This window comes from Moschus berezovskii, chromosome 17 (assembly GCF_049115385.1).
Source record: "Moschus berezovskii isolate FMDL1 chromosome 17, NW_MosBer_1.0, whole genome shotgun sequence".
In the NCBI taxonomy this organism is placed as follows: Eukaryota; Metazoa; Chordata; class Mammalia; order Artiodactyla; family Moschidae; genus Moschus; species Moschus berezovskii.
In genome coordinates, this window is record NC_142476.1 from 42,441,954 (window position 1) to 42,467,056 (window position 25,103).

The 25,103-nt window shown below is 58.2% G+C and overlaps 1 protein-coding gene across 6 annotated transcripts in view; it reads left to right on the forward strand.

The window, feature by feature from the left end:
* The window catches only part of PRDM16 (PR/SET domain 16), a 338,380-nt gene that overhangs the window by 292,015 nt on the left and 21,262 nt on the right, over positions 1-25,103 (forward strand). For 4 of the 6 annotated variants that reach the window (XM_055419405.2, XM_055419407.2, XM_055419409.2 and 1 more), the window contains 8 exons: positions 1,123-1,225; positions 7,822-8,035; positions 9,864-10,011; positions 10,465-10,618; positions 14,415-15,828; positions 19,079-19,166; positions 22,015-22,184; positions 22,821-22,898. In XM_055419405.2, coding sequence (XP_055275380.2) covers positions 1,123-1,225; positions 7,822-8,035; positions 9,864-10,011; positions 10,465-10,618; positions 14,415-15,828; positions 19,079-19,166; positions 22,015-22,184; positions 22,821-22,898 — 2,369 coding nt within the window. The remainder of the gene's footprint in view (positions 1-1,122; positions 1,226-7,821; positions 8,036-9,863; positions 10,012-10,464; positions 10,619-14,414; positions 15,829-19,078; positions 19,167-22,014; positions 22,185-22,820; positions 22,899-25,103) is intronic. The other 2 variants (XM_055419408.2, XM_055419412.2) reach the window with 1 other exon arrangement.

The window sequence follows — 25,103 nt, forward strand, 5'->3', positions numbered from 1 at the left end:
GCCAAGCCTTAGTGCTCCTGGAAGTGCCTTGGTTACTGTGATCTGAAGAGAAACCCAGACATCGCATGCCGGCATGGGAGGCAGTGGACTGGCCTAACAGAAATGCAACCTGCTGTCTGACATTTCCAGATTTAAGATGCAGGGTTCCTGGCATCAGCCCTGCCCTCGTGAGAGTGGGCACCCCACCCAGAGGAGCTGGTTCCCTGGGCTCCATGGAGGGCAGGGGCCCTGGGCAGGGGCTGGCAAAGGCAAGGAAGGCCTCAGTCTTTCCCAGAGCCTCCCAGGCTGTTGGAGCCTGGTCCCTGGGCCTCGTCTCAGATGACCCTGGTCATGCTGCCCTCCTGAGTAGCTGGAGTTTTCCAGACCATGGCCGCCACCCACCTTGCAGATGGTGCTTTTTCAGGGGACACCTTGGCAAGCTACGGGGCTGCTCAGAGTATTGACGCTGGATGTTCATCCCTCAGAGCTTGCTCCAGGCTACAGACTCTACCCTGAGCCCCACCTGACCCCTCTCTGTTTTCAGAGGTATCCCTGATCTCAGACATCCACAGCTGCTGGCACCGAGCTTGTGGCTGGCGCAGACTCCCCTCCAACTCCCCCCGTGGGAGATGTACAAACTCATCTGAGACTCACACCTGCTGACCTGGCACACAGGACCACCGTCTGTCTTCATGGCCACTTTCATAAACATCGAAACCCACGCTCAGGGGTGAAGACCTCACCCCGGCCCCTGACAACAGAGAGTGTCTTACATACATATTGACAAAAGGAACCAGGCTGCACTTCTGATGAAAGGAGCCGCTCTCTCTACCTGATATTTCCTGCTTGGACCCGCCCTGCTCGGGAACTTCGGGGCTAATCCTCACCCATTTCCTTTTGCACCCCCTTTATCCAAAATCTGGATCAAGCTAGCTAAAAATAGACTCTAGTCCTCCTGAGAGTATCCTGCCAAGTTCCGAAGGGGAACCTCTTAGCAGCAATTAGAAGGCAGGTCAAGGGCCCAGCGGGGCAGGCTCCCCAATGAGCAGTGTCAATGGCGTGCGGGCCGGGTGTGCACGATGTGGCTTTTAAAGCAGCCAGGCCGACAATGCTGACCCTTTCTCTCTGGTTTCTCCATCCTAGATTTATTATAAAGTCATTAAGGACATTGAGCCAGGAGAAGAGCTGCTGGTCCATGTGAAAGAAGGCGCCTACTCTCTGGGGGCAGTGCCTCCCAGCCTGGATGGTAAGCCCCCACCGACAGGAGCAGAGGCCTGGTGCTCCATCACTTGGGCAGTGTGACAGGAGCCGGGGGTTCCCCAGCTGCTGCCCATGGTCCAGCCCCCAGGCCCCAGATGGGCAGAACCAATTCCTTCCAACAACTTCTCAACCTAAGCACTTTGCTTTCTCCTTCCTTGGGTTACGGGGGCCACAGCCTGAGTTCAGACAGGACTTGAGACAACACGACATGCTGCCTGACATCTCTGTAGTGGGAGAGTCCTAGGGGCTCTTTTTAAACTGTATAATTATCATTAGCAGCAGCAGTGTACTCTGCAAGACTTAAACAAACAGACCCATTTCACAGCTTGGGAACATTCACCCCCCAGAGCTCTGTGCCAGAGCAGAGTCGTGGTTTCAGTTAACAGAGTGCAGTGATGCCATCTGTGTGTTTGAAAGCAATGACCACCTGTAGTTAAGAGCAAAAATTCCCAGAGAAAGGTTAAGGGAAGTTTATTTGGTGAGAGGGAATATTTAGGGCTTCAGAGGGCGCCTCTAAGCAAGCTCTTCCAACAGGACTGCAGGAAGCGTCCCCCGTATCCTTTCCTCTCGGCTGGTCACACAGTATGTGTCCAGTAGACACACTTCCATTCCTTGTTCATCCACACCCAGGCACATCTCTGATGATGCTTGAGAAAACCCCAGTCTCATACAGGCTCAGATTGCTGAAATTCAGATTTCTATTCCTCCATCCACATCATCCACATTGTTAAGCAGTGTGCCCATTCACTTTGGGATCCTGGAACCATTTTTAAGTGGCAGAGGAAAAGTCAGTTGGAGGAAGCTGCTTGGCAACGAGGCTGGTCAGTTAACTCCCTACGTGCCGTCGCTGAATAGATGGCATCTCTTCTCTGCGTGAGACCCCACAAGTGAGCCGAAGGCAGCCTTGCTTCTCACCGTCTCTGGTGCTAATGATTCCGTTCCTGCTAGAGAAAGGGGGAGGCTTGCTTTTCCCTTCCTGTCCTTCTTCCCCCGCAGCGCCACCGCCACACACAAATACTCCAAGGCTTAATGATTAATGCCACTAACTGCAAGTTCCTCTAAGGAACCGCTCCAGTGTCACGGCCTGGGAGTACGGTTGACTGGGCCAGGGAGCTAGGCGTTGGAATTAGCAGGAAGCCCCCGGGAGCAGGGTGACCTTCTCGGTCCTCAAGCGTGGCCCACCTTTGTGGGGCAGCACTTTGGGCCCATGAGTTCTTCCAAAGGCTCTCTCTAGAGAAGGACAATTCTATAAAATAGACTCGACCCACCCTCTCCTCTAGACTTTGGTTTTAATCAGCCCTTCGAGAAAATGACGTAGGTGGCTAAGCTCTGGGTATCAGGGGGATGGTCTCATTTTACACAAAATAATTGTTGAAAAGACCTGTGAATCTTAGATAATGCACTCAGAAAGATAAATTCGACCACGCTGGGCCATGGGGTTTTGTTAGTACGATGACCTGTCTTTCTTCCAAAAGGTTATAGAAACCTTGATTCCTGTCCCTCTTCTAATGCCTGATCTTAAATAACTTGGGTCTGCATTTTCCTAATTTATCAAACATCTGTGGGCTAATTGCTTTCCGCATATAATAGTCCAGCGTCAAATATTTGACTTTTCATACCCTTGGCTGTCAGGATCACTCCTTCACCTCCCAACAGCCATCCCTCCTCAGTTAACTCTGAATCGCACAGAAAGAAAACGTAAAAATGTTCCTCACTAAGATAATTATCATAAAAAATCTTTTCTCCCAGTCCCAGTGAAGGCAGGGCCCCTTATCACGGCAGGAACTTGGAGTGGGCTCTTGAGGGCTTTTGAGTCTCCAGTCTGTAGATTAGCATGTAGATGCCACATAATTGTGTCCCCCTGGGTTCCCTGAAGCCATTAGGCACTGATTTATTTTTCTGTTACATTCCTGCTTTGCCGCAAAAAGTTGCCGAGGGAACTTCAGACAGACGCAAGGCTCAGCCTCGACACACAAGACATCGGGCCAGCATGGTCTCGGTTTAGTTGGATTTGGGCGGAAGTCAGAGCATTTGCCCCGGCCCACAGCCCCCCACCCGGGTTTAGATGAGGAGAGCTCAGTTCTGAGCCACAATGCTGCCTGCTCTTGTTGGGGGCAGGGGTTCTGGCAGGATGAGCTCCAGGTATCACAGAAGAAGGGAGGGCCGGGCAGGGGACGTGGGGGACCTGCTCTGCCAGTTCACTGCCGGGGGCGGCCCCAGCCCTGTGGACCCGGGACTGGCAGCGCTCTTCCAAAGCTGCAGCTTTGTAAAGAAATTCAATTCCAGTTTTCCTACAAGTGACTCAGAGCAGAGGGAAGCCACTTTCAGGTTCATTAGTTCCAGGAACTTTTTATTTTGTTTTTACTCTTTTCCGTAGAGAGGGGAAAGATTTCTCTTTCAAGAGAACTTCTTGCTCTTGGGAGAAAATAAAGAAAATCATTTCCATTCAAATATGCCTTTCTTTTGAGAAAGGCTCAAAATTGCTAACTTTTCCCCCTCTCCAGAAAAGGTCAAGAGGATGCATCGTATTTGTATACAGCGTGAGACAGACAGATATAACATAATACAACGTAACTATACAACACAATGTAGTGTAATGCAATCAGAGTGTGACATACTCTAGTATTTTTTAATTGGAGTTGCTTGTGCTGGGAAAGTGAAAACCATGCAGTCCAGGTGCATCTTTCTTGCCCCATCCAGCTTGCCCTAGGTATGTATTCGATGCCAACTTTACCTGTTTGGAAGATGAGGGACACCTGTCCACACCATGGCATGAGTGGGCAAGGCTTGGATGTGTCCTGTTCCAGCCTCTGTCCTTCGACAGGAGCAAACTTGGGTCCCTGGTGGGATGGGGACCTGGAAGGGGGGCACCCTCCATCACTGGTTCCATCACCTCCAGGACACCCTCCAATGCCTTTGAAGTGAGATGCAGGCTGAATTTTCATTATAAATCCAAATTCCAGATCCAAGCTGGAAAAATAAGTTGGTCAGTGCTATGAAAAGGTGGGGTTGGCCCTTCTTTTCTTTTCAAATTTCAACTTTAGTGACTGTTTTGGGTCCAGAAAGAGTGATGTTAGTGGTAAAGAACCTGCCTGTCAATGCAAGAGATGTAAAAGACACAAGTTCAATCCCTGGGTTGGGAAGATCTCCTGGAGGAGGGCATGGCAACTCACTCCAGTATTCTTGCCTGGAGAATCTCCATGGACAGAGGAGCCTGGCAGCCTACAGTCCATTTGGATCACAAAGAGTCGGACACGACTGAAGTGACTTAGCGTGCTTAGCACAAAAGAGTAAGATACGAACTGACATTTCTCACTTCCTTGTAATGCGGGTGGGAGGGCCCCTCTCAGCCTCATTCCAGCCCAGGAAGTCAGAGCAAACCCACAACAGCGGTTTTGTGGGGCCTGGGCATCCGGTTGAGTTCTAAGATGGTGTTCTTGGTTCCAGTCGGAAGGAACCCATGTTTCTAAGGACCGGGAAGCCCTGTGGGGGATTGTGTGGGAGGGGGTCACTGACATCACGTCACCATGCACATGCCAAACAGGGTGCCTTTCTTATACCCTCAGCGGGAAACTGGGACTCAGCTGCCTTCCCCCAGGCACCCAGCAGAGAGAAGGGTGGGTACCAGCTCTGCCACATCGCCTCCGGATGCCCCGGGCGAGCCAGGCGGGGCCTCCCTTGGCCTCCGTGTACAGGTGATAAAACCTGGGGCTTGATACGAGGCTCGGGGGAGGGAACATGATAACGTTCCTGGGCACCAAGCCGGCCACCTGGAGGCGCCCCACCGCAGGTGCTAAGCTCACAGCGGACACTTACCTGAAGCAGCATCCAGGCTCCCTTCTGCTTTATTTTTATTTGTTGTTGTCATTTTTAATATTTATTTATTTATTTGGCTGTGCCAGGTCTTAGTTGCAGCACGTAGAATTTTTAGTTGTGGTGTGTGGGATCTACTTCCCTGACCAGGAACTGAACCCAGCCGCCCTGCACTCGGAGCGCAGAATCTTAGCCGCTGGACCACCAGGGAAGTCCCCTCCCTCCTGTTTTAGAGGCAACATCTTACAGACCTGCCAGAGGCTATTTTGCAATGTGTGTCTTTCTTGCCCACCTGACCTCTCCTGGGATTATGTTTGGGGTGCCACTGTGGCACCAAGGACTGGCCCAGGGCCTTGATGGGCTTCATCTTAGAATCTTCTCTGACTTCGCTCTCAGACAGCCACAATGGGTCCCTTTCCTTCTGGCTGGCGGCGCTACCCGGTAGCAGGGACACCAGGCTCCTACAGGTCTCGTGCTCACCGATGCTGGCTCGAGGGTCACCTGTGGGGCCGCCGTCCCCGCCTCCTCCACCCCAGGCTTCTGTGGTTGGTGAGGACCTGCTGGCCCTCTGGCCTCCTCCAGTCCATCCTATGGCTCGCTGTGTCTGGGAGACAGGTCCTGGGGTCGGGGCAGAGCCTTCTAAGCTCCTAGCTAAGCTCAGGTCCCCGCACACAGAGCAGGACTGGGCATTGTCCCCAGACTCCGCAGACTCTAAGCAGGCACTGCTTCCCTGTCTTGTTCTTGATTTCCCCCGAGCAAGACCGTTCCTGACAGCAGCCTCATGTTGGCAAGTGGGCTGGGACACCAGGACTTGGTTGTGTCTGGTCAGCACCGGGCCTGGCTCCTCCAACACATGCATGTCCCCCAGACTCCCAGGGAAGGTGACAGCTGCCTCCCTGTGTGTCCCAGGGTGTTGTCCAAGGCTCGGGGGCTCAGCCAGGGGCATCTCAGGGCTGGATCCCACAGAAATGTCTCCCTTGGGCATGGAAGCTTGGGCGCCCACCAGTGGGGGTGCCAAGTATGGCCAGACCCCGCCCTCAGGGGTCTGTGGGAGCAATGCATCCATCCTCAGGCCCAGGGAAGCTTCCAGTCTCGAGGAGGCCTCCCTGCCTGTAGTCCATCCCCTCCTCCCCACAAACCCTGGCCACCGGCTCATGTTGCCTAGCCACCCCTCCCTCCTCAGCAATCTGGGAAATTGATGGTGGCCCCTCTGCCACAAGGAGGGGGCAGGAGGTAGTGCCCCGCCTCCCTGCACATCCCCGGCTCCCTGGCTTCTGTACCCCTTAGGGTCAGGCCCTTCCAGTGAGCATCCAGCCCAAGGTCAAGGCTCTGCCCGCTGCGGGGCCCAGAGGTCCTTGTTGATGTGTTCATGCACACTCTGACACATAAATGCACACGTGCCCACACAGATTCACACCAACACACTAAAACATGCACAAATACGATCACAACTCGTTCACACATTCAGAGACACACAGACGTGTATGTACGAGTGTGTGCTGCTAAGTCGCTTCAGTCATGTCCGACTCTGTGCGACCCCGTAGATGGCAGCCCACCAGGCTCCGCTGTCTCTGGGATTCTCCAGGCAAGAACGCTGGAGTGGGTTGCCATTTCCTTCTCCAATGCATGAAAGTGAAAAGTGAAAGTGAAGTTGCTCAGTCATATCCGACTCTTCACGACCCCATGGACTACAGCCTACCAGGCTCCTCCACCCATGGGATTTTCCAGGCAAGAGTACTGGAATGGGTTGCCATTGCCTTCTCCCGTACGAGTGTGTATTCACCTACAAATATGCATGCACTCACAAATACACATGCACACCCAACACACTAACTCATGGGCAGTCGTGCACACAAATGTGTACAATTAACATGCACGCATGTGTGCACACATAACACATATGCATACACAGAAACACACCCACCCACATGTGCCGACTAAGCACACGCATGAACACACAAACATGCACAAATGCAGGCGTACAAGTGTGAAGCCACGCAGACATGAAAACTCTTATACTAGCCACGGAGAGAAACACACACACATGCACACACACACAGGAATACACATGACACCAGCACAAACGTGAGCGCAGATGCACAAAGATGCCTGCTCACCTGTGCAAAAGTGCCCCGAGAAGGAGGCAGATGTGCTGGAGTGTTCACCCACGTTCACACACAGCTGCATACCCGTGCACAAGGAGCACATGCGTTCACACAGCCACTCACGAGGACACTTTTTGAGTCATTTGTGCGGGTTCTCTATCCAGACCTGGGGGACACGGGGTGGTCCTCGGCAGGGAAGAGGGAAGCCCTGCTCTGGGGAGAAGCTGGGTCCAGGCAGCCACAGGCAGAGAATGGCTCGGAGGTCGTTCCGCGGGACTCACAGCTCCGAGCTGTCTGGCTTGGCAGGGTCCACAGGATGCTGCCTCGTAAACTTCATAGTAGCCGCCTCCTTTTTATTTGTTTGACCTTGACAATCGTTTATGATACGCACCAGAGCCCAGCCGTCTCTCCTCCTAATTCATACACAAAGCACTTAGCCTGGCTTCCTTCTCTGCTCCCAGCCGGCGCGGGGCCCAACACGCCTCTGAATTTCTTATGGTGGAGTCTAGGGTCCCTCTGGGTCCCTGGGGCAGCCTCTCTAGGCACAGGACGTGAACAGGAAGGATGCCAGAGCCTGAGGGGCAGGCCCTCTGCAACCCCCGGGCCTGGGTGGGCCTGGGGTGGGTCCTGGGCCCCTCCCCACGCTGGTCCTCTCTCCCTGCAGAGGAGCCCACGTTCCGCTGCGACGCGTGTGACGAGCTCTTCCCGTCCAAGCTGGACCTGCGGCGCCACAAGAAGTACGCGTGCAGCTCTGTGGGGGCCGTGCTCTATGAGGGCCTGGCCGAGGAGCTCAAGCCTGAGGGCCTGGGCGGTGGCGGCGGTGACGGGCAGGCCCACGAGTGCAAGGACTGCGAGCGGATGTTCCCCACCAAGTACAGGTGCAGCCCCTCCCCCGCCCGCCCCCACCTGCCCCCCAGGAGCATCACGGACAGCTGGGTCAGTTGGCCCTGGGATCACAGGGGGAGCCCTGAGAAGGGTAGAGGTCAGCCTTGGGCCCTCCAGCCTGTCCAGGCTGAGAAACCCAAGGTTCTAAAGGGCATGGAGATATGCCTTGGGGGCAGGAACCCGGCCCACTCACCTGCTCTTAGGGACAATGCAGGCCCACAAACTGGCAGTTGGAGGTCACAGCTCACACCCTGACCCTAAAGGCCTAGCCCCTGGTCAGAGCTTCCCCACCCACAGAGGATCCTCAGGGCACCCACTGGAGCCACTGCTGCAATCCCCCATCATGTCACCAGGGCTGAGCTGTGGGGACAGACTTGAAGGAAGTCAGGAACACAGGCCAGGCCCCCAGATATGCAAGGGTCTAGCCCCAGGACCATTTCCAGGGTGAGGTCCAGGTCCAGGCTGAGGGACACTGCCCAAGAGGTTCTAGAGTGGCCTGACCCTCTGGACACATGCAGACTCCTTCCCAGACAGTCGACGTGGGCAGGAAGGGGCCACCCAGGGGTCCCCTCACCCCCCACCCCAGGTACCAGCCTCTGTGTCCCATGGAAGCCCCCACCTGTCCCAGGAGACTTCACAGACGTGGGCACAGATGTCCAGCCACCCATGTGATGGTCGGACACAGCCTCCCAGGCCCCAAGGCAAGGCAGGAGTCAGGACCTGGGAGCTGGGGACCCAAAGGGGGGAGAACCAGGCCCCAAAGTCCCCAGGCTCCGGGGACTGGTGAAGACCTTCACAACCTGTGCCCCTCCTCTGCCTCTGAGGATTTCCTCTGGGGCAGCCCCTGCAAAGTCAGAGTGAAACCCCATCAGGTCACTAACTGGCTGTAGGATGGAGGGGAATTAAATGCCAATCCCACCACAGCCCCCTGGGGACGGGAAACCCTCCACCCAGAACGGATGACTGAGAAAATAAGAGTTTGGGCAAATCCTGACCGAGGCCCTTGGCAGTAAGCGCTGCTCAAGAGGACCTGTGTTTTCTTTACATAAACACATAAATCACAATTAACAACAGGGGAAAAGATACAATCTGCCGGGTGCTGGAGAACCAGGCGTTTCTGATCTAAATGGATGGCTGGGCCCCGTAATTAACGGGCCGTGATGTATTGCTGCTTTGCTCATGAAGATTAACGGTCATACCTGGGACAGGAGGAGAAGTGGGGCATCCCCCGAGGTGTGGGGGGAGCTCCAGGAGACCTGTTCATCCAAGTTCACCCCTCCCCGCAGCTGTGCCCGCCTCCCCATCGCATCTCGCTTGGAGACCCCTTGCTCACTCCCGCCACCCCCATGATGTGTGTGTGGCAGGCAGCCTCTCAGTCTGGCTTGACTGGGGGGCATGCTCTGGGCACTCAGAGGGGTGGCCTTGGGTTCCTGGGCCGCACCCCAACTCCAGGGCTCCTCTGGGACTCGTGGCAATGTTGGAAGTTTCTAGACCCATTTTTTGTTAGGCCGAAAGTTAGCATCAAGGGGAGGTTTGTCTTGAAATACAGAAGTGTGAACTGGGGCCCCGCCTGGCTCTGGATGCCTGGGGGTGGTCTTGGGTGAGGGCCCGGACTCCATCCATGCCCTGGCTTCCCCCCACCATCCAACGTGGGAAGGCCGTGTCTGCCGGTCCACCCAGTTGCCCTGTCCAGGAAGAAGGCAGACAGACTGGCTGCCAGGCCTCTCTCTGCTCTCCAAGCAAGAGGTGGCAGGGACTCTGAGGGGCGGGGATGAGGCCCTACCCTCTGGGCCCCTGGTGATCCCCGTCCACTGTGTGCAGCTTGGAGCAGCACATGGTCGTCCACACGGAGGAGCGAGAGTACAAGTGTGACCAGTGTCCCAAGGCCTTCAACTGGAAGTCCAACCTCATCCGTCACCAGATGTCCCACGACAGCGGCAAGCGCTTCGAATGTGAAAACTGCGTGAAGGTAACAGGGCTTGCCGTGCGGGCCCCGCCCGTGTCAAGACGCAGAGCGCGTGTGGGGACCACAGGCCCCCAAGTCATTCGAGAGGAAGACAGGAAGTGTGCAGGGCTGCACAACGGGGAAGGAGAGGGGGCCAGCCCCAGGTCCTCTCGGGTTCCCACCTACACGGCAGGACAGACTCCTGGGCAAAGACCTGGAGTTTCAGAAAGCTTCTGAGCGCCTGCCTGGAGCACCCTCAGGGCCACGGTTCTCTCGGGAATTATTAAGAACCAGAGTCCAGGGGGGCCTGACAGCCTACCTAAGGCCATCCAGCTGGTCACTGCCCCAGCAGAGACCTGTCCGACCAGGCTCAGGGTGGTGGGCAGAGCGCCCAGTGAGACCCCCATCCCGTGACCTGATTGAGGGTCCACAGGGAGCAACCGACAGGATGTGACGCGCTGGTGTCTGTGTCCCCAGGTGTTCACGGACCCCAGCAACCTACAGAGACACATCCGCTCCCAGCACGTGGGCGCCCGGGCCCACGCCTGCCCGGACTGCGGGAAGACCTTTGCCACCTCCTCGGGCCTCAAGCAGCACAAGCACATCCACAGCACCGTCAAACCTTTTATATGTGAGTGAGTGGTCACTGCCCGGCCCCTGCCCAGCCCCCCGCCCAGCTCCCTCCCAGCGTGCCCAGGGTGGGGAGTGCTTGGGGGCCAGCCAAGGGGTGAAGTCTTCAGGCTCTTCCCTGCTTGTGGGACCCCATCTGTCCAGAAAACACTTGTGGCAGCTGCCAATCCCTCTGCCCAGGGGTGGCTGCCTCCTGGTACCACTTTATCTTTACCCTGCTCCCTCGCACCCTCTCATTCTGGGATCCATCTTGCTCTGGCCTCACTTTCCCCTCCTGCACCCCTTGGGTCCTCCCTGTGGCTTACTTGTCCAGTGGCTGGAGGTGGGCAGTGGGTAGTGAAGATCCCTGTGGTCCTGCAGAGGAGCCAGCAACTTACCTTTCCCCTCCCCGCCTCCCCTTCCCCACATACACGGGCTGCCCAGAGCTCCAGCAGGTGTGATAATATCAGTGCTCCCCACCCACCTGCAGCCTTTGGGGACCCCAGGCTGTATGCCCGTGCTAACCTGGGTGGCAGGAGCCAGCCATGAATAACTGGACCCCTGTCCACATGCCGTTGACCTGCCAGTGGAGGAGACGGAAGCTAAGCCATCGCCAGGGTGGGAGGAGGGTTGCAGGGTCAGGAGGCTCTCCAGGTGCCCAAGTAGGTGTCATCTGGCCCATATGCTGGGAGGTGGGATGGTCTATGGGTGACCCAAGTTCTGGCAGAGAGCTCAAGGAGGTGGGCACAGGATAGGGTGAGAGTGACGGGGTTCCTGCCAAGAAGGCTCGTGACAGGGCGCTGTGAGCACAGAAGCCTTGAGCTTGTGATGTGTCTGGGGAGGGAAGTAATAGGAGTCAGAAGTCACAGAGTTAGGTCCTGGAATCTAGTGGGCCAATGCAGGAGCATGACCCTACTTCTCAGAGTTTAGGAGATACTGAAGATTCTTCTGTCTAGTAATGCACCAAGTCATCTCACTTGAGATTGTGCTGAGTCGCTGTTCACACCAACACAGAGCTGACTCATCAGCCGGCTTAACTCACCAGTGTTATCCTGACTCATCAATCACACCAGTATTCTGCTGAGTCAGCATTCACACAAGATTATCCCAACTCATCCTTCACATCAGCATCACACTAAGGGTCATTCACATGAGAGTTTGCTGAGTCATTGTCCACATGAGGTTGTGCTGAGCCATCATTTCACACACATGAGTTCACAGCACCCTTACAAAACCTGACGGAGCAGGGACCACGCTGTGTCCAACCGAAGGGAAGTGACAGAGAAGGAAAGTCTTGGCAGTGTGAAGTGTTTCGAGGCCCTGCTGCAGCTCCAGGGGCCTGGCTGCTGACCCCAGGCTGGGTGGTCTGGGACCTATCGGGTCCCAGCACATCAATATTGGGGGTGGGAGGAGCTAACTCTGGGAACTTGAAGACTTGGGTCTCAGTGGTTTCACCAATGTGGGGGTCTCACAGGACTGGACTGCTCCCCCAAAGAGGCCATACTCACTGGCTGGTCAGCCCTTTGTTGAGTAGCTGGGGCCGTGCTCCCCTCCTGCACACTGCCCAGAGCCTAGGCTTCCAGCTATCTTGCTAGAGGTGACTGAGCCCTCATCCCACCTGGGTCACCCACTCCCTCAGTCAGGGAAAATGCACTTCTTGAGGGTGAGTATGTGTGTGTGTGTGTGTGTGTGTGTGCATGTACATACACACACAATCCACATGCATACTCTACAGGAAAAGAAACTGCTGACCAGCACACACACTGGCCAGGGTCCCTCTGCATCCCGCAGGACATGGGTACACTCCACCAGGCACTGGTCCCGCGTCCAGCTCATGGTGGACTACTTGGGCCTCTCCCAGCCCCTGCAGGAAGCCACCTCCCTTCGCCAGCTCTGTCAGCCATCATAGGACCAGGACCCACCTCTCCAGGGACCTCAGTCTCCCAGAGGCCTCTCTGTAGCCCCAGCATTTCATCAGGACCCCTTTCTCGTGTGACTGGGTGGATGGGAAGCAAGGGACCCAGGCTCCCTTCACCCAGGCATGGCCACTGGTCCCCAAATCACCCCCACCACACGCACTGGGAGCTGCCCTGGGAGGGTGCCATTTCCAAGCTCAGGATGGCAGCAGCCACTGATGAGGTGCCACGGAGCCCGGCTGTGGGGGACGGAGGGCATCACAGAGATTCAAGGGCTGGGAATGTAGCAAGGTATCACTCGTCTGGCCAGGAGCCCTGAGCCAGGGAGTGGCCTCTCTTTCCCAGAGGGTCGGCAGGCGGCCTGAGAGTATTTATAGACCTTCCCGAGGAGCAGCAGCCCCTCTGCACCAGCCTCCTCCCAAAAAGGGCAGATTTGATTAAACGAGGCAGTGCTCTTCCCCCTCAGCCTTGAACATGTCCTGCCAAGCCAGACAGCCAGGAAGGCAGAGCCGTTAATATAAATAGATATTGTGATTAAAGACCACGATCAGCTCGGGGCCAGCGCTCCCAGTGAGATTCGCATGACATCAGGCCGCGAGAGTGTGCGGAGAGCGAGAGACACGCTGAAATCATTGTTTCCACGGGGGCTGCATTTAGGAAGCAAATCGTCCTGCAGAGAGAGAGAGAGAGACAGACAGCATGTGTGTGTGTTCGTGTGTGTGTGTGTTCGTGTGTGTGTGTGTTCGTGTGTGTGTTCGTGTGTGTGTGTGTTCGTGTGTGTGTTCGTGTGTGTGTGTGTTCCTGTTACTGGTTAGGAAAACAAGAAGAGAAAGAAAAACTGGCGGTTGGCTGACACTCAGCTCACCATTGGGAAAACGGCGAGACTGGGTCTCCGGGGCCTGCGGGGCCTGCCGTTCGGCTCTGGCCGCCACCCTCTCCTGTTGTGCACAGAGCTGGAGCAGCCTTTCCGTCCCCGTCTGGGGAGGTCTCACTTTTCTCAGATGTGGAACCAGCCCCCTCGGGGGCTCTCCTCCCACCTCCACCTTCTAGCCACCCCCAGACTCTGATCTTACAGCCAGGAGCTCTGCTCCCAGGGCTGGGGATTAAGAACCACAAGGGGCTGGTCACTCCTGAGGCCGGTCACTCCTGAGGCTGGTCCTGGGAGCAGCTCACAGGGCTGGAGGCAGAACGAGGGAGGAAGCTTAGAGCATTTTAAACCTTAGGAAGTGGGCGGCCTAGCCCAGGGGGTGTTGTTTTCCTCGCTTCTACCAGAACAGCATGGCTGACATGGTAGGGAGACCCGGTGGGGAGTCTGGATGGGCGGGTGCAGCTGCACACGTGATGGCATGCCGTGTCTTTGCCCGTCTCTGGGAGCAATTTTGAAGACCTCGTTCCCACCTGACAAACTCATGGGGTCAGGAGAACATAGAGCAGCAGGGCCCACTCTCCAGTGGAGAAGGCTGAAGCGGGTAGAGATCTACCCAGGCCACCCGGGGACCCCAAGGGAGGCACAGGGGCATCATTGCCAATCCATTTTGGTCACCAGAGACCAGTCCCAGGGAAGGGTGCGTGTGCATAAATATGTGAATGTACACATGCATGTGCAAGCACGTGTGATGACAGTTATAGTGCAACATGTTTGTGAACATACACACTCATGCATGACACACTTGTGTCCATAAGCGCACGTGCCCACAGACCTGTGTGCATACCCACATGCATGCATACACCTGAGCGCACACGCAGTACTCTTACCCAGTGACGCACATGTGCACACACGCACTCACACACAGGCGCACGCCACTCCAGGCACTCAGCCAGACCCCCGGTGCCCCAGCCCCAGGCAGTGCGGGGCCCCCGTCGCCTCCCCTCACACCGCCGTCTCTGCCCTGCTGCCCCCAGGTGAGGTCTGCCACAAGTCATACACGCAGTTCTCCAACCTGTGCCGCCACAAGCGCATGCACGCGGACTGCCGCACGCAGATCAAGTGCAAGGACTGCGGGCAGATGTTCAGCACTACCTCGTCCCTCAACAAGCACCGGCGCTTCTGCGAGGGCAAGAACCATTACCCGCCGGGAGGCATCTTCGCACCCGGCCTGCCCCTGACCCCCAGCCCCTTGATGGACAAGGCCAAGCCGCCCCCCGGTCTCAACCACGCCGGCCTGGGCTTCGGCGAGTACTTCCCCTCCAGGCCGCACCCCGGGAGCCTGCCCTTCTCCACGGCACCCCCCAGCTTCCCCACGCTCACGCCCGGCTTCCCGGGCATTTTCCCTCCATCCCTGTACCCCCGGCCGCCTCTGCTACCTCCCACGCCGCTGCTCAAGAGCCCCCTGAACCACACGCAGGACGCCAAGCTCCCCAGCCCCCTGGGGAACCCGGCCCTGCCCCTTGTCTCCGCCGTCGGCAACAGTAGCCAGGGCACCGCAGCGGCCGCGGGGCCCGAGGAGAAGCTGGAGGGCCACCTGGAGGAGGCGTATGCCCCCAAACTCAAGCCCCGGGGCAGCGATCTGTCAGACGGCAGCGACTTCGAGGACATCAACACCACCACCGGGACCGACCTGGACACGACCACAGGCACAGGCTCCGACCTGGACAGCGACGTGGATAGTGACCGCGACAAGACCAAGGGCAAGGGCGAGGCAGCCGAGGGCAAGCCCGAGTTCGGGGGCAGCGCGGTGCCCCCAGGCGCCCCAAACAGTGTGGGCGAGGTTCCCGTCTTCTACTCCCAGCACTTCTTCCCACCGCCCCAGGAGCAGCTGCTGACAGCGTCGGGCGCGGCGGGCGACTCCATCAAGGCCATCGCGTCCATCGCTGAGAAGTACTTCGGGCCCGGCTTCATGGGCGTGCCGGAGAAGAAGCTGGGCGCGCTGCCCTACCACTCCGTGTTCCCCTTCCAGTTCCTGCCCCACCTCCCCCACTCCCTGTACCCCTTCACGGACCGTGCCCTCACCCACAACCTGCTGGTCAAGGCCGAGCCAAAGTCGCCCCGGGACGCCCTCAAGGCCGGCGGCCCCAGTGCCGAGTCCCCCTTTGACCTCACCACCAAACCCAAAGAGGCCAAGCCCATCCTCCCGGTGCCCAAGTTGCCCCCAGCCCCACCGTCTGGCGAGGAGCAGCCGCTGGACCTGAGCATTGGCAGCCGTGCGCGGGCCAGCCAGAATGGAGGGGCACGGGAGCCCCGCAAGAACCACGTGTACGGTGAGCGCAGGCTGGGGCCCAGCGAGGGGCTGCCCAAGGCATGCCCGGCCCAGCTGCCCCAGCAGCCGCCCCTGCACTACGCCAAGCCATCACCCTTCTTCATGGACCCCATCTACAGGTATTCACACGCCCTACCCTCACGTGCTTTCCCTGGGGACCACCGCCCCTGCTCCCCCAAGCTTCGTCCCTCGGTCTGTGCAGCTTCAGGAGGTGCTTTGGCTCTGGGCAGGGAGGGGTCTGTGCTGCTTTGAAGTCCAGGCCCGGCTCAGCCCTTTCCTAGGGTGGGCGCCTGGCAGGGTCTTCTGGGCACACTTGGCTCCCTTTCGCAGATGCCACTGGGAGACCCGCTGCCCTCCCTTGAACCCCACCCCCAGCCTGCCCTTAGACTCCACCCCAGAGGCCCACCTGCTGGTGTCTCCAGCCTCCCTCTCTGGACCAACTCTGCCTCCCAGGACACTCCTGGCTGTTACGTCTGCTCTAGCGTCTCTGCTTCCCTGTGACTGCCCTGTGGCCCCTACATGGGCCCCACCCCTCTCCGGAGCCACAGCTGGGGTTCCTATTGGCCTAGGGGTGATCAGAGGAGGAGCCACTCATCCCCAGAGGGAGGAGGTAGAGGGAGAAAGGTGGAAGGTCTGGAAGGTTTGCAAAACATCAGCGTTCTAGCCCTCTCATAGACCTTCTGGTGAGGGGCCAACTGATTCCCCATCCCCAGTTTCTGAGCAGGCTTTGATCAGGGGGTTTTTGACCCCCATTGCATGTGTCCCGGGATGCTGGGAAGGCTGAGCCCTCAGGAGGGAGCTATGCCCCTGGGCGGGCCTGGGAGGGGCGTGGAGGGGCAGGCAGGCAGGTGTGGAGCTTCGGCCAGTATTACAGGCCCATGGCTCTGTGTGGGAGGGGTCTGTGTGCACACAGGTGAGTGTGTCTCCATGGGAATTCAGGGAGCATGTGGCCACTGTGAGGGCTCATGTGAAGCACAGCGGCCAGGCAGGGCCTGGGGTTGGGTGCACAGGTGAGGTCACCCCTGCACAGGTGCAGTGGGAGGAATGATGGCAGGGCTGCCAGCGATGGGGAGGAGGGAGGAGGGACCAGCCTCCTGCTCTGCCCTCTGCACCCACTCAAATCCCCACCCTCCGCGCTCACCCAGGGCCCTGGCTGGCCTGTGTCTGCAGCTGGTTCCATTTCCTGCCAGGTCTTGGCGCTGTCATCACAGGAAACCTGAAAAATGGTCCCTTGGGTGTTTCTTTAAGAACACACCATCCACAGATGGTTTGAGAAAGTGAGACCCATCGCCAGTGATGGTGGCTCATGGGCTTTCTGGGGTGAACATGCCCGTCAAAGGCCCAGGGAGCACCTGCCAGTTTCAGTTGAATCTGTAGGACTGGGTGTGGGGGACAGGAGATAGCTGGGCTCCGAGGGAGGAGGCCCCACCAGGGCAAGCAGCCCTCATGCAGAGGAAGGGGTGGGACTGGAGTCCTAGGGAGCAAGCTCCTGGTCAAGCCCCCCGAGTTGGAGCCAGCAGGCCTGCAAGAGGCTCTAGGTTAACGGTTTCCGTTCAGCCTCCTCGTCCACCCTGTCCCAGCTCCCCTCCCAGCCCCCAGCCTTCCTCTGCCCCTCCCCTCCCCACTGCAGGCCTGGGTCAGGGCTTTGGGCCTTCATCTGGAAGTTAGCAGGGCAGCCAGTCAGGCCTGGATGCAGGAATCAGCCACAGGGCCCCCGACCCTCCCCTCCTGCCCAAAGTTCTCTGAGACCTGGCTTGTGCCAGGCTCTTGCCTTCTGGATTTAGGGTACAGCTGCTGATGGAGGGGCTGCCTGGTCCCCAACTTCACACACAGACACCAGCAAATGTCCAAGATATGGGGTAACCTCTCCCCACTGCCCCCTGAGCCCAGTCAAGTGGAACACTCGTGCTGTCGAGAAGATTCCCTCCAGCTGAAGCTGTGGGCAACTGCCTGTGTAAACGCTGGCCAAGGGCTAGGGGACACGGTCCTCCCAGCTCCTGGATGGTCCTGGGGTGACTCCAGCAAAACTCCCCAGTGTCCCCACAGGTCCCCCCCAGGTGTGACCATGGATACGTACCCACAACCCTCCTTCCCCCAGGTTGGAGGAACCCCAACACTGCCAGGCTGATCCCCTCCCCGACCCTCCAACCCTTCTCACCTCCACGTGCTGCTGGCTCTGTGACAGGGCCAGAGACACCGTGATGACAAAGCCGTGTACCTTGGCAGGGCGCATGTCTGCTGAGGGCCAGGAGTCAGCTGGCAGGGGCTTCTCAGAGCCAGCCTGGTGGGCTGCATGAGACACAGAGGGCAGGAGAAGGCAGAAGATGGTCTTCAGTAGCCCCTCCCCGCTGTGAGACCCCTTCCTCTCACCCCGCACCACCCAGCCGGGTCCTGATTCAAAGACTGACTCAGCCCAGGTTTGAACGGGGCCTTTACTAAGGCCCTGAGGTCCCCTAGGGGCAGAACTGAGCCTAAGGGGTGGGAGTGTGGCCTTGGACAGACGAGGCGGCAGTCTCCACAGCTGTGTCTGCCTGCAGGGAGGTGGTAGGACTCCCCAAGCCACCTTGTGTAAATCTGGACTCCCATGGGGGAGACTGAGGCGGGCATCGTTGGGAAATGGTGAGAGGAGGAGGTCAGGGGAGGAGGGACAGCCACCTCCTCCGCTTGCTGGGATTGGCAGTTGTACTGGTATTTGGGGAACATTCTGGAATTTTTGTCTCCAGCAGCTGTCTTGAGGTTTTAGGTAGACACTGCCTGGCTGCTGTGGAGAGGCCCTGAGAACTCCCCAGGAAAGAAACCTGCTGGTCGCTCACACACCCACCCAGTCGGACACTGGTTGCTCACACACCTGCCCAGTCGCATAGAGCACCTGTGCCAAGGGCTCGGCAGAACAGGGAAGAGGGGTATAGGTGGCAGCCCCCGTGTGCCCCACATTCCGCTGATGGGGAGCCCAGGGACCCCAACAGCGCTGAGCCCTCGCTGGGCAAACGGGTCAGTGGGCAGAGGATGCTGCACACGGGACCCTTAGGGAAGGTTCCTAGCTCCAATGTCAGGTTTTCATCACATGCATGGGGCCTGGCCTCTGGGTGGTTGGGGGGACACTGGGGAGACTTGAAGGGGTCCAGACCTGGGTGTGGTGTGGGGAGCACATGCTCGGACAGGCAAGTGCACAGCCGGGTCCCAGACTGTCCTTACGGCATCAGGTGAGACGTGGTCACAGGGCCCGTGGAAGTTGGACACTGAGGTGAGGCCCCCACCGTGTGACCGATGGGGCACAGGTGGGTACCAGGAGGGGCAGGGACTACGGCCCCTCCCCGCCCAGTGCTGGGCTGCTCAGTGGGGTCCGTAACCCTCTGTGTTGCTGTCCAGCAGGGTGGAGAAGCGGAAGGTGACCGATCCGGTGGGAGCCCTTAAGGAAAAGTACCTGAGGCCATCCCCGTTGCTCTTCCACCCCCAGGTAAGGCCAGCAGGAGCCTGAGGTCCGTCCAGGCCCAGCCGCAAGCCCCAGGCAGGTCTCTGCTTCCTGTCCCTGCACACCCACCCATCCCTGTGAGGTTGGGGAAGATGAGACAGGGCCAGACAGGTGAGGCAGGAGGGTGGTCCTTGGTGGGGGCACCCTAGGAAGCAGCCAGGGACACTGGCCCACAGGCGCCCCCCGCCAGACCCACGGCTGGGAGGGGTAGTGAGCATCCCCCCTGCAGCAGTGGGCTGCAGCTCTGATGGAGCATATCCAAACATTTGGACCGTAGGGAGAATGAACAGGAGAGAGCCGGGAGGTGTGGACGCCAGCAGGGACATGGGGGCACTTAAGAGGAAAGATCAGCAGAGGAGGGGCAGTGCAGGGGGCAGAGGGACTGGCATCACGCGCAGGGGATCCCAGGGGGTCATGAACCGAGGGACTGCCTTCCCCCAGGGATGCAGAGGGTGGCAATGCCACCTGTCAAGACTAGAATCGGGAGTCTGAGAAAAAGAACCCCCAAGTCTGGGGAGTGGCCACAGTCCCCACCAAGCCTGCAGGCACTTCTGTGCCCCTGTTCTCACCGCGTGAGAGCGAGCCCAGCCCCCTCCCCAGACCCACGGGCCTCCCCTGCCACAGCCAGAGGACTCAGGACTGAGTTGTGGGCCAGCCTGGACCCAGACTCTAGACCCGGGCATTGTTCTCTCCCTCCGCGTTTCCCACCTGCGACAAACCCGTGGTTTGTGGAACCTGCACCCCGCCTGGGTTCACAGCTAAACTTACTGCCTCCCATTGTCTCATGGGGGCCTCGGAGTTTGGTTAAGAACTTCCCCTGGTTTCCTCAGGCCCTGCTGGAAAAAGCAGGCAAGCCAGCCAGGCACATCCTGTGTTTGTGTTTGTGCGGGAGCTTGGCCGGGAATATCTGATCAGGCAAAGTGGGCCGGGTGGGCCGGACCCTCCCAGGCCTGTGGAAGAGGGGCCTGGCAGGGGGCCGGCTGCCCATTGTCTCTGCTGTCCACTCCCCCAACTGACCACCCCTGCTGCCTGCCCCTGAGCTCAGATCTGGGGTGAGGATGGGAGAGATGACTAGTAAGTCCCCTGATGCAATGGTCTGAGGTGAGGCCATCACTCGGACAGGGCAGCTTCCAGCCGCTGTAAAGTCTTGGGGCGGGGGTCACAATGCACAAAGACACCAACATGCTCTGGTCAGCTGCCTCTCGTTTCTGAGGCCCGACATGCAGGTGTGCAGCCGCTGGGGGTGCGGGGAGAGCCAGTCCTGCCAGGCCACTGCTCCTCACCACCTCTGGGGTCCTGCGGAGTCTGGGGCAGTGGAGAGTCCCAGAACCTCCCAAGACTGCGGCAAAAACTGAGACCCCCCCCCAGGCAGATGGGTCACAGGCTGTGTGCCTAGATTCCATCATCTAGGCCATGGATGGGCCAGTGAGCAGCCGGACAGCATCTGAGGGGCCAGGCAGTGTCCATCTGTCCATCAGTGGAGACAGGAGGGCCATCCACAGCTGGAAGCATAATGTGTCTGACGGGGGAGCATGCCCATCCCACAGGGATGGTGAGGCCCAAATCCGGCAACTGTGCAGAGCTGGCCAGGGTCTAGGTGGCAGCCCAGGGTCAAGGGAGGCCTCAGCCATAGGATGGACCCCATCTTCTGTTTGTTAACCCCTTTCTGGTGTCTTATCGTAACCATTCAGTTGTTCCCCAGCCTAAACCCTGAGGGACTCCAGACACAATGAAAACTCTTCCTTTCTCAGTCTCATCCCAGCCTCCCACAGGGCCTGGCTTGCAGCAGGCAGTCTCAGGCAGAGAGGAGAAGTGCTGCTAAGGCCTGTGCAGTCCCCTCCCTGCTTCTGTCCCCCAGCCCCAAGGCAGGCACAGGATTCTAGTCGGAACCATGCCCACCAGGTGGAAATGAGCAATGCCAGAAGAAAGCAGCTCCCTTCTCCCCCAGGCAAGCCCTTGGCATCTCCAAGGAGCAGACAGGCAACCCGCTCTGGTCCATGTCACCACATCTTTTGTCACGTCACGTTGGCTTTGGCATTCCATGGTTGAGTGTAGTCTTAAGCTTAAGTCTTAAGCTATTGAATTTCTTTTTAGCACTTTGCCTGCAGTTATGGCCTGCTGCCACTAGGTGGTGGTGCTGCTTCAGGTTTATGACCATTTTTAAAATTTGAGATTCAGATAGCTATCTTAATTTTGGGGGCTTCTCTGGTAGCTCAGTCAAGAATCTGCTTGTAATGTGGGATATCTGGGTTCAGCCCCTGGATTGGGAAGATCCCCTGGAGAAGGAAATGACAACCCACTCCAGTAGTCTTGCCTGGAAAATCCCATGGACAGTGGAGCCTCGCAGGCTCCATGAGGTTGCAGAGTTAGACAAGACTGAACAGCCAACACTAAATTTTTTGACCACTCAAAAATATGAACAAAAAAGGGTATAATTCTGTCTTCAGCCCAAATTAGGCATCAGGAGTGCTAGCCAGGGATCAAGCCAGCAGGGCTTGCTGTCTGGTTTCAAAGTAAGGCACTCTGTGATCACAAGTGCTGGTGACATGCTTTGCCTGGGGGCTGGCAGGTGATGGTCAGCTGCAGCTCCCCCAGCCTGGACCCTGGACTGTTACAGGGTTCCCAGCAAGGACCAGAGCAGGGCTGGCTGCAGGAAGTGAAAGAACCCAGCCCAGTGGCCAAGAAGAAGGAGACCACTGGTTCCAATGATAGCCTGCTTGTCCATGATCCATGCTCAGTCATCCAGGATTCCCAGGTGTGGGGGTGTGTCCAGGTGCATCAAAATGGGGGGTGCAATGGAGCCCCATAGCCTCTCTCACTCTCCTGCCAACAGATGTCAGCCATTGAGACCATGACAGAGAAGCTGGAGAGCTTTGCGGCCATGAAGGTGGACTCTGGCAGCTCCCTGCAACCCCTCCCACACCACCCCTTCAACTTCCGGTCCCCGCCCCCGACGCTCTCTGATCCCATCCTCAGGAAGGGCAAGGAGCGATACACGTGCAGGTGAGATGCAGTGAGCCCCTGGCGCTGCCCCAGTGAGGTGGCCGCAGGTGCCACATGGGCCCATGAACCTGCACTTCCAGGAAAAAAGCTTGGTCTCAGGCAGGGTCCGGCATGGTAGCCGGTGGGCCGTTGTCCCCTTGAGGTCATTCCCTGAAAATATCCACATGTCCCCCACCAAGCTGTGCTCCAGTGAGCACGAGAAAATGCAGCCTTGGCCAGCAGGTTGGAATTTCCAAGCCGGAAGCTAAGGCTGCTGGTCCGTGTTTAACCCCAGCTCTGGGGGCAGTGGGAAGCCCAGTGCTAAGGAGAGACAGCCCGATCCCAGCTGCACAGACCTGTGCAGGCTGGTGCTTTCCAGCTCAGCCCAGGCTGGGCTGGGGACTGAGAAACTGCCTGGGGCAGGGGCACAGCCCTGAGCGGGCCAGCATGGGCCAGGGCCAGTTGCCCAGTGGTGTGTGTCCAGCCTCTCTGTGACACTCAGCTAGGCCCTGAGGCCGAAGAGAGACTGAAATCCAGGGTGTGCAGTGGGTCACCTGCCCCCAGGTGTGGGAGAAACAGCAGCAGAAAACACCTGGGTGCCCGCGTCTATGGCAAAGTGCCTGCCTGATGGATCCCTCCCCCACTGCCTCCCCCCAGGTACTGTGGCAAGATCTTCCCGCGGTCAGCAAACCTCACGAGACACCTGAGGACGCACACCGGGGAGCAGCCGTACAGGTAGGAGCCCACCCACTTGGGGTGGGTGAGGCAGGCTCCTGGCGGACCTCCCCTTCCCCTGCCATGGGACGGGCAGCGGGTGGGAGCAATGCTTGACCTTGCTGCAGGTCAGTCACTGGGTCACTCCATCCTGGCCGCTCAGCCTTCATGCACCCGGGGATATTGTAAAGATCAGGCTTCTGGAAGGTTCCCGCCCACTGACCCCGGAACATGTCTGGGAGCAGCCCTTCCTCCTGCCACTGGGGTGTCAACTGGAGAGCGAAGCCAGGCCCAGGAGTGGTCTGTGTGGAGGGGGAGCCTCAGCCACCAGCCATTGCTGACCTCAGCCTGGGCAGGGTACCAGGGTGAGCCCCTAAGGCAGGGTGGGCTGGTCTCAGAGAAGGAGCCCCGTGCAAACTTGGATCCTACCCAAGCTGGGCGCGTCCTGAGGATTCACCTAGGTGCCCCTACCACCCTGGACGGGAGCTCTGTCTGCCCCCACCTCGCTCCTCGGTGCCTCATCCCCTCCCTGCAGAATGTGGCTGCAAGCGCGTGGGGGCTGTGAGAGCCTCTGCATTTCTTGTTCACAGCTGGTGGGGGCATCACCCTGTTTCAAAGACTTGAAGCCTCGGGCTCAGAGACACCCCTGACCTGCCAGGGTCCAAGCTCACGGCCACACTTGCTGACCATTCTGGCCTTTGCCTTGGTGCCTAGGGCATTTGTCGGGCAAGAAAAGAGCCGAGGGTAACATCCTGGCTTTCGGGGGCCCCACCCGCGGGGGGTGCCCGGGAGTCGCAAGGGATGGAGACCTTGAGACAAACTGAGGGATGCGGGTCCCAATGCCAGGATGACATCCTGGGCTGTCTGGTGGACAGCGGCTGTCGGGAGCAAGGGGTCTGGCGTTATTTTAAGTGGGCAGCTTCAGGTTCCTGTCCTCTGAGCACACAGCTGGGAGTGACCCATGGGTCCAGGAGAGTGAGGGTGTATCCCCATCACTGGGCAGGGCAGCCACGGGGCTCCTGCAGGCATCACAGCCCCCAGGCCCTGTCCCAGCCAGGTAAGCGTCAGCTCACGTCACTCACCAGTCATCTGCTCAGTGCCCTCAGCTGGCCCCCAACACACGGCCCCCCACCCTGCTCCCCTCCAAAAGTGACTTACAACTTAACAAATGCGGGCTTGGCCTGCTTCTCTCCCAGACAAGGAGCCGTGTGTTTCAGTAAGGAGAACCAACTTCTGGACAGGGTTGCATATAAGAGCCCCTGGGGGTTCAGGTCCATGTTTATAGAAGGATTTAATTATCATTGATTTCTTTTGCTCTTTCAATCTGTGAGTTTCGACGCGAGTAACAATAATTGCTTTGAAAGTTGACATTGCAAATCCTGACTGTATCTAGCTCAAGGCAGCCCCACAGTGAGGAGTCTGGGGTGTGGGCCTGTCTTGTGACGTCACTGGGGCATCTGGCCTCACTTTGGGAATTGGAGGGGCTTCAGTTGGAGGAAGGAAAGTGCAAGTCCATCCACAGAAGGCCAGTGCTGGCACAGGCCAGGTCATCCCAGTGACGCCAATGAAAACCACTGCCGCCTGTCTGTACCACATATGTGCGCACTGCGTGTGTGCCCACGGAGGCCCAGCTGGTGGGCGGGCGCCCCCACAAGCAAGAGAAAGACAGACCCCTTAGTGTGATACACAGTGGGCACGACCCGTTAGTATGGCAAACCTCTGACCGGCGGGGCCGGTGTCCTAGTTTAGAGATCTTTGAGTGAGGCTGGGAGATGAGGGGCAGTTGATGTTTTTTCAAGTTCCAGCACATAGGGCTTGTTGAGATGTGGGAAGGAGGGCGGCTGCTTCCTCTGTCCTGGCAGCCTGTCCGGGGGTTCCTCCGGCTGCTGCCCAGAGGTGGGTGGGGGGGTCCCACTCTGGATGCACGTGGGCTGACCATGGGCTCTTGGCGGGACCTGGGACTCTAGCTCTAAGGATGCTCACCTCCCCCCATCTGCAGATCATTTCCTCTGTGGCTCCCCATCCTGCTAACTATGTTGAGTCCACACACCCAGCAAGGTCCTGTTACCATTCCTGTCAGGGCCCCGGGTGGCCCATACATATCTGTTCTTTGTTCATTTTGTGATTAAGCCTGGGTTACAAAGGGCTTCCCGGTAGCTCAGCTGGTGAAGAATCTGCCTGCAATGCAGTAGACCCTGGTTCAATTCCTGGGTCAGGAAGATCTGC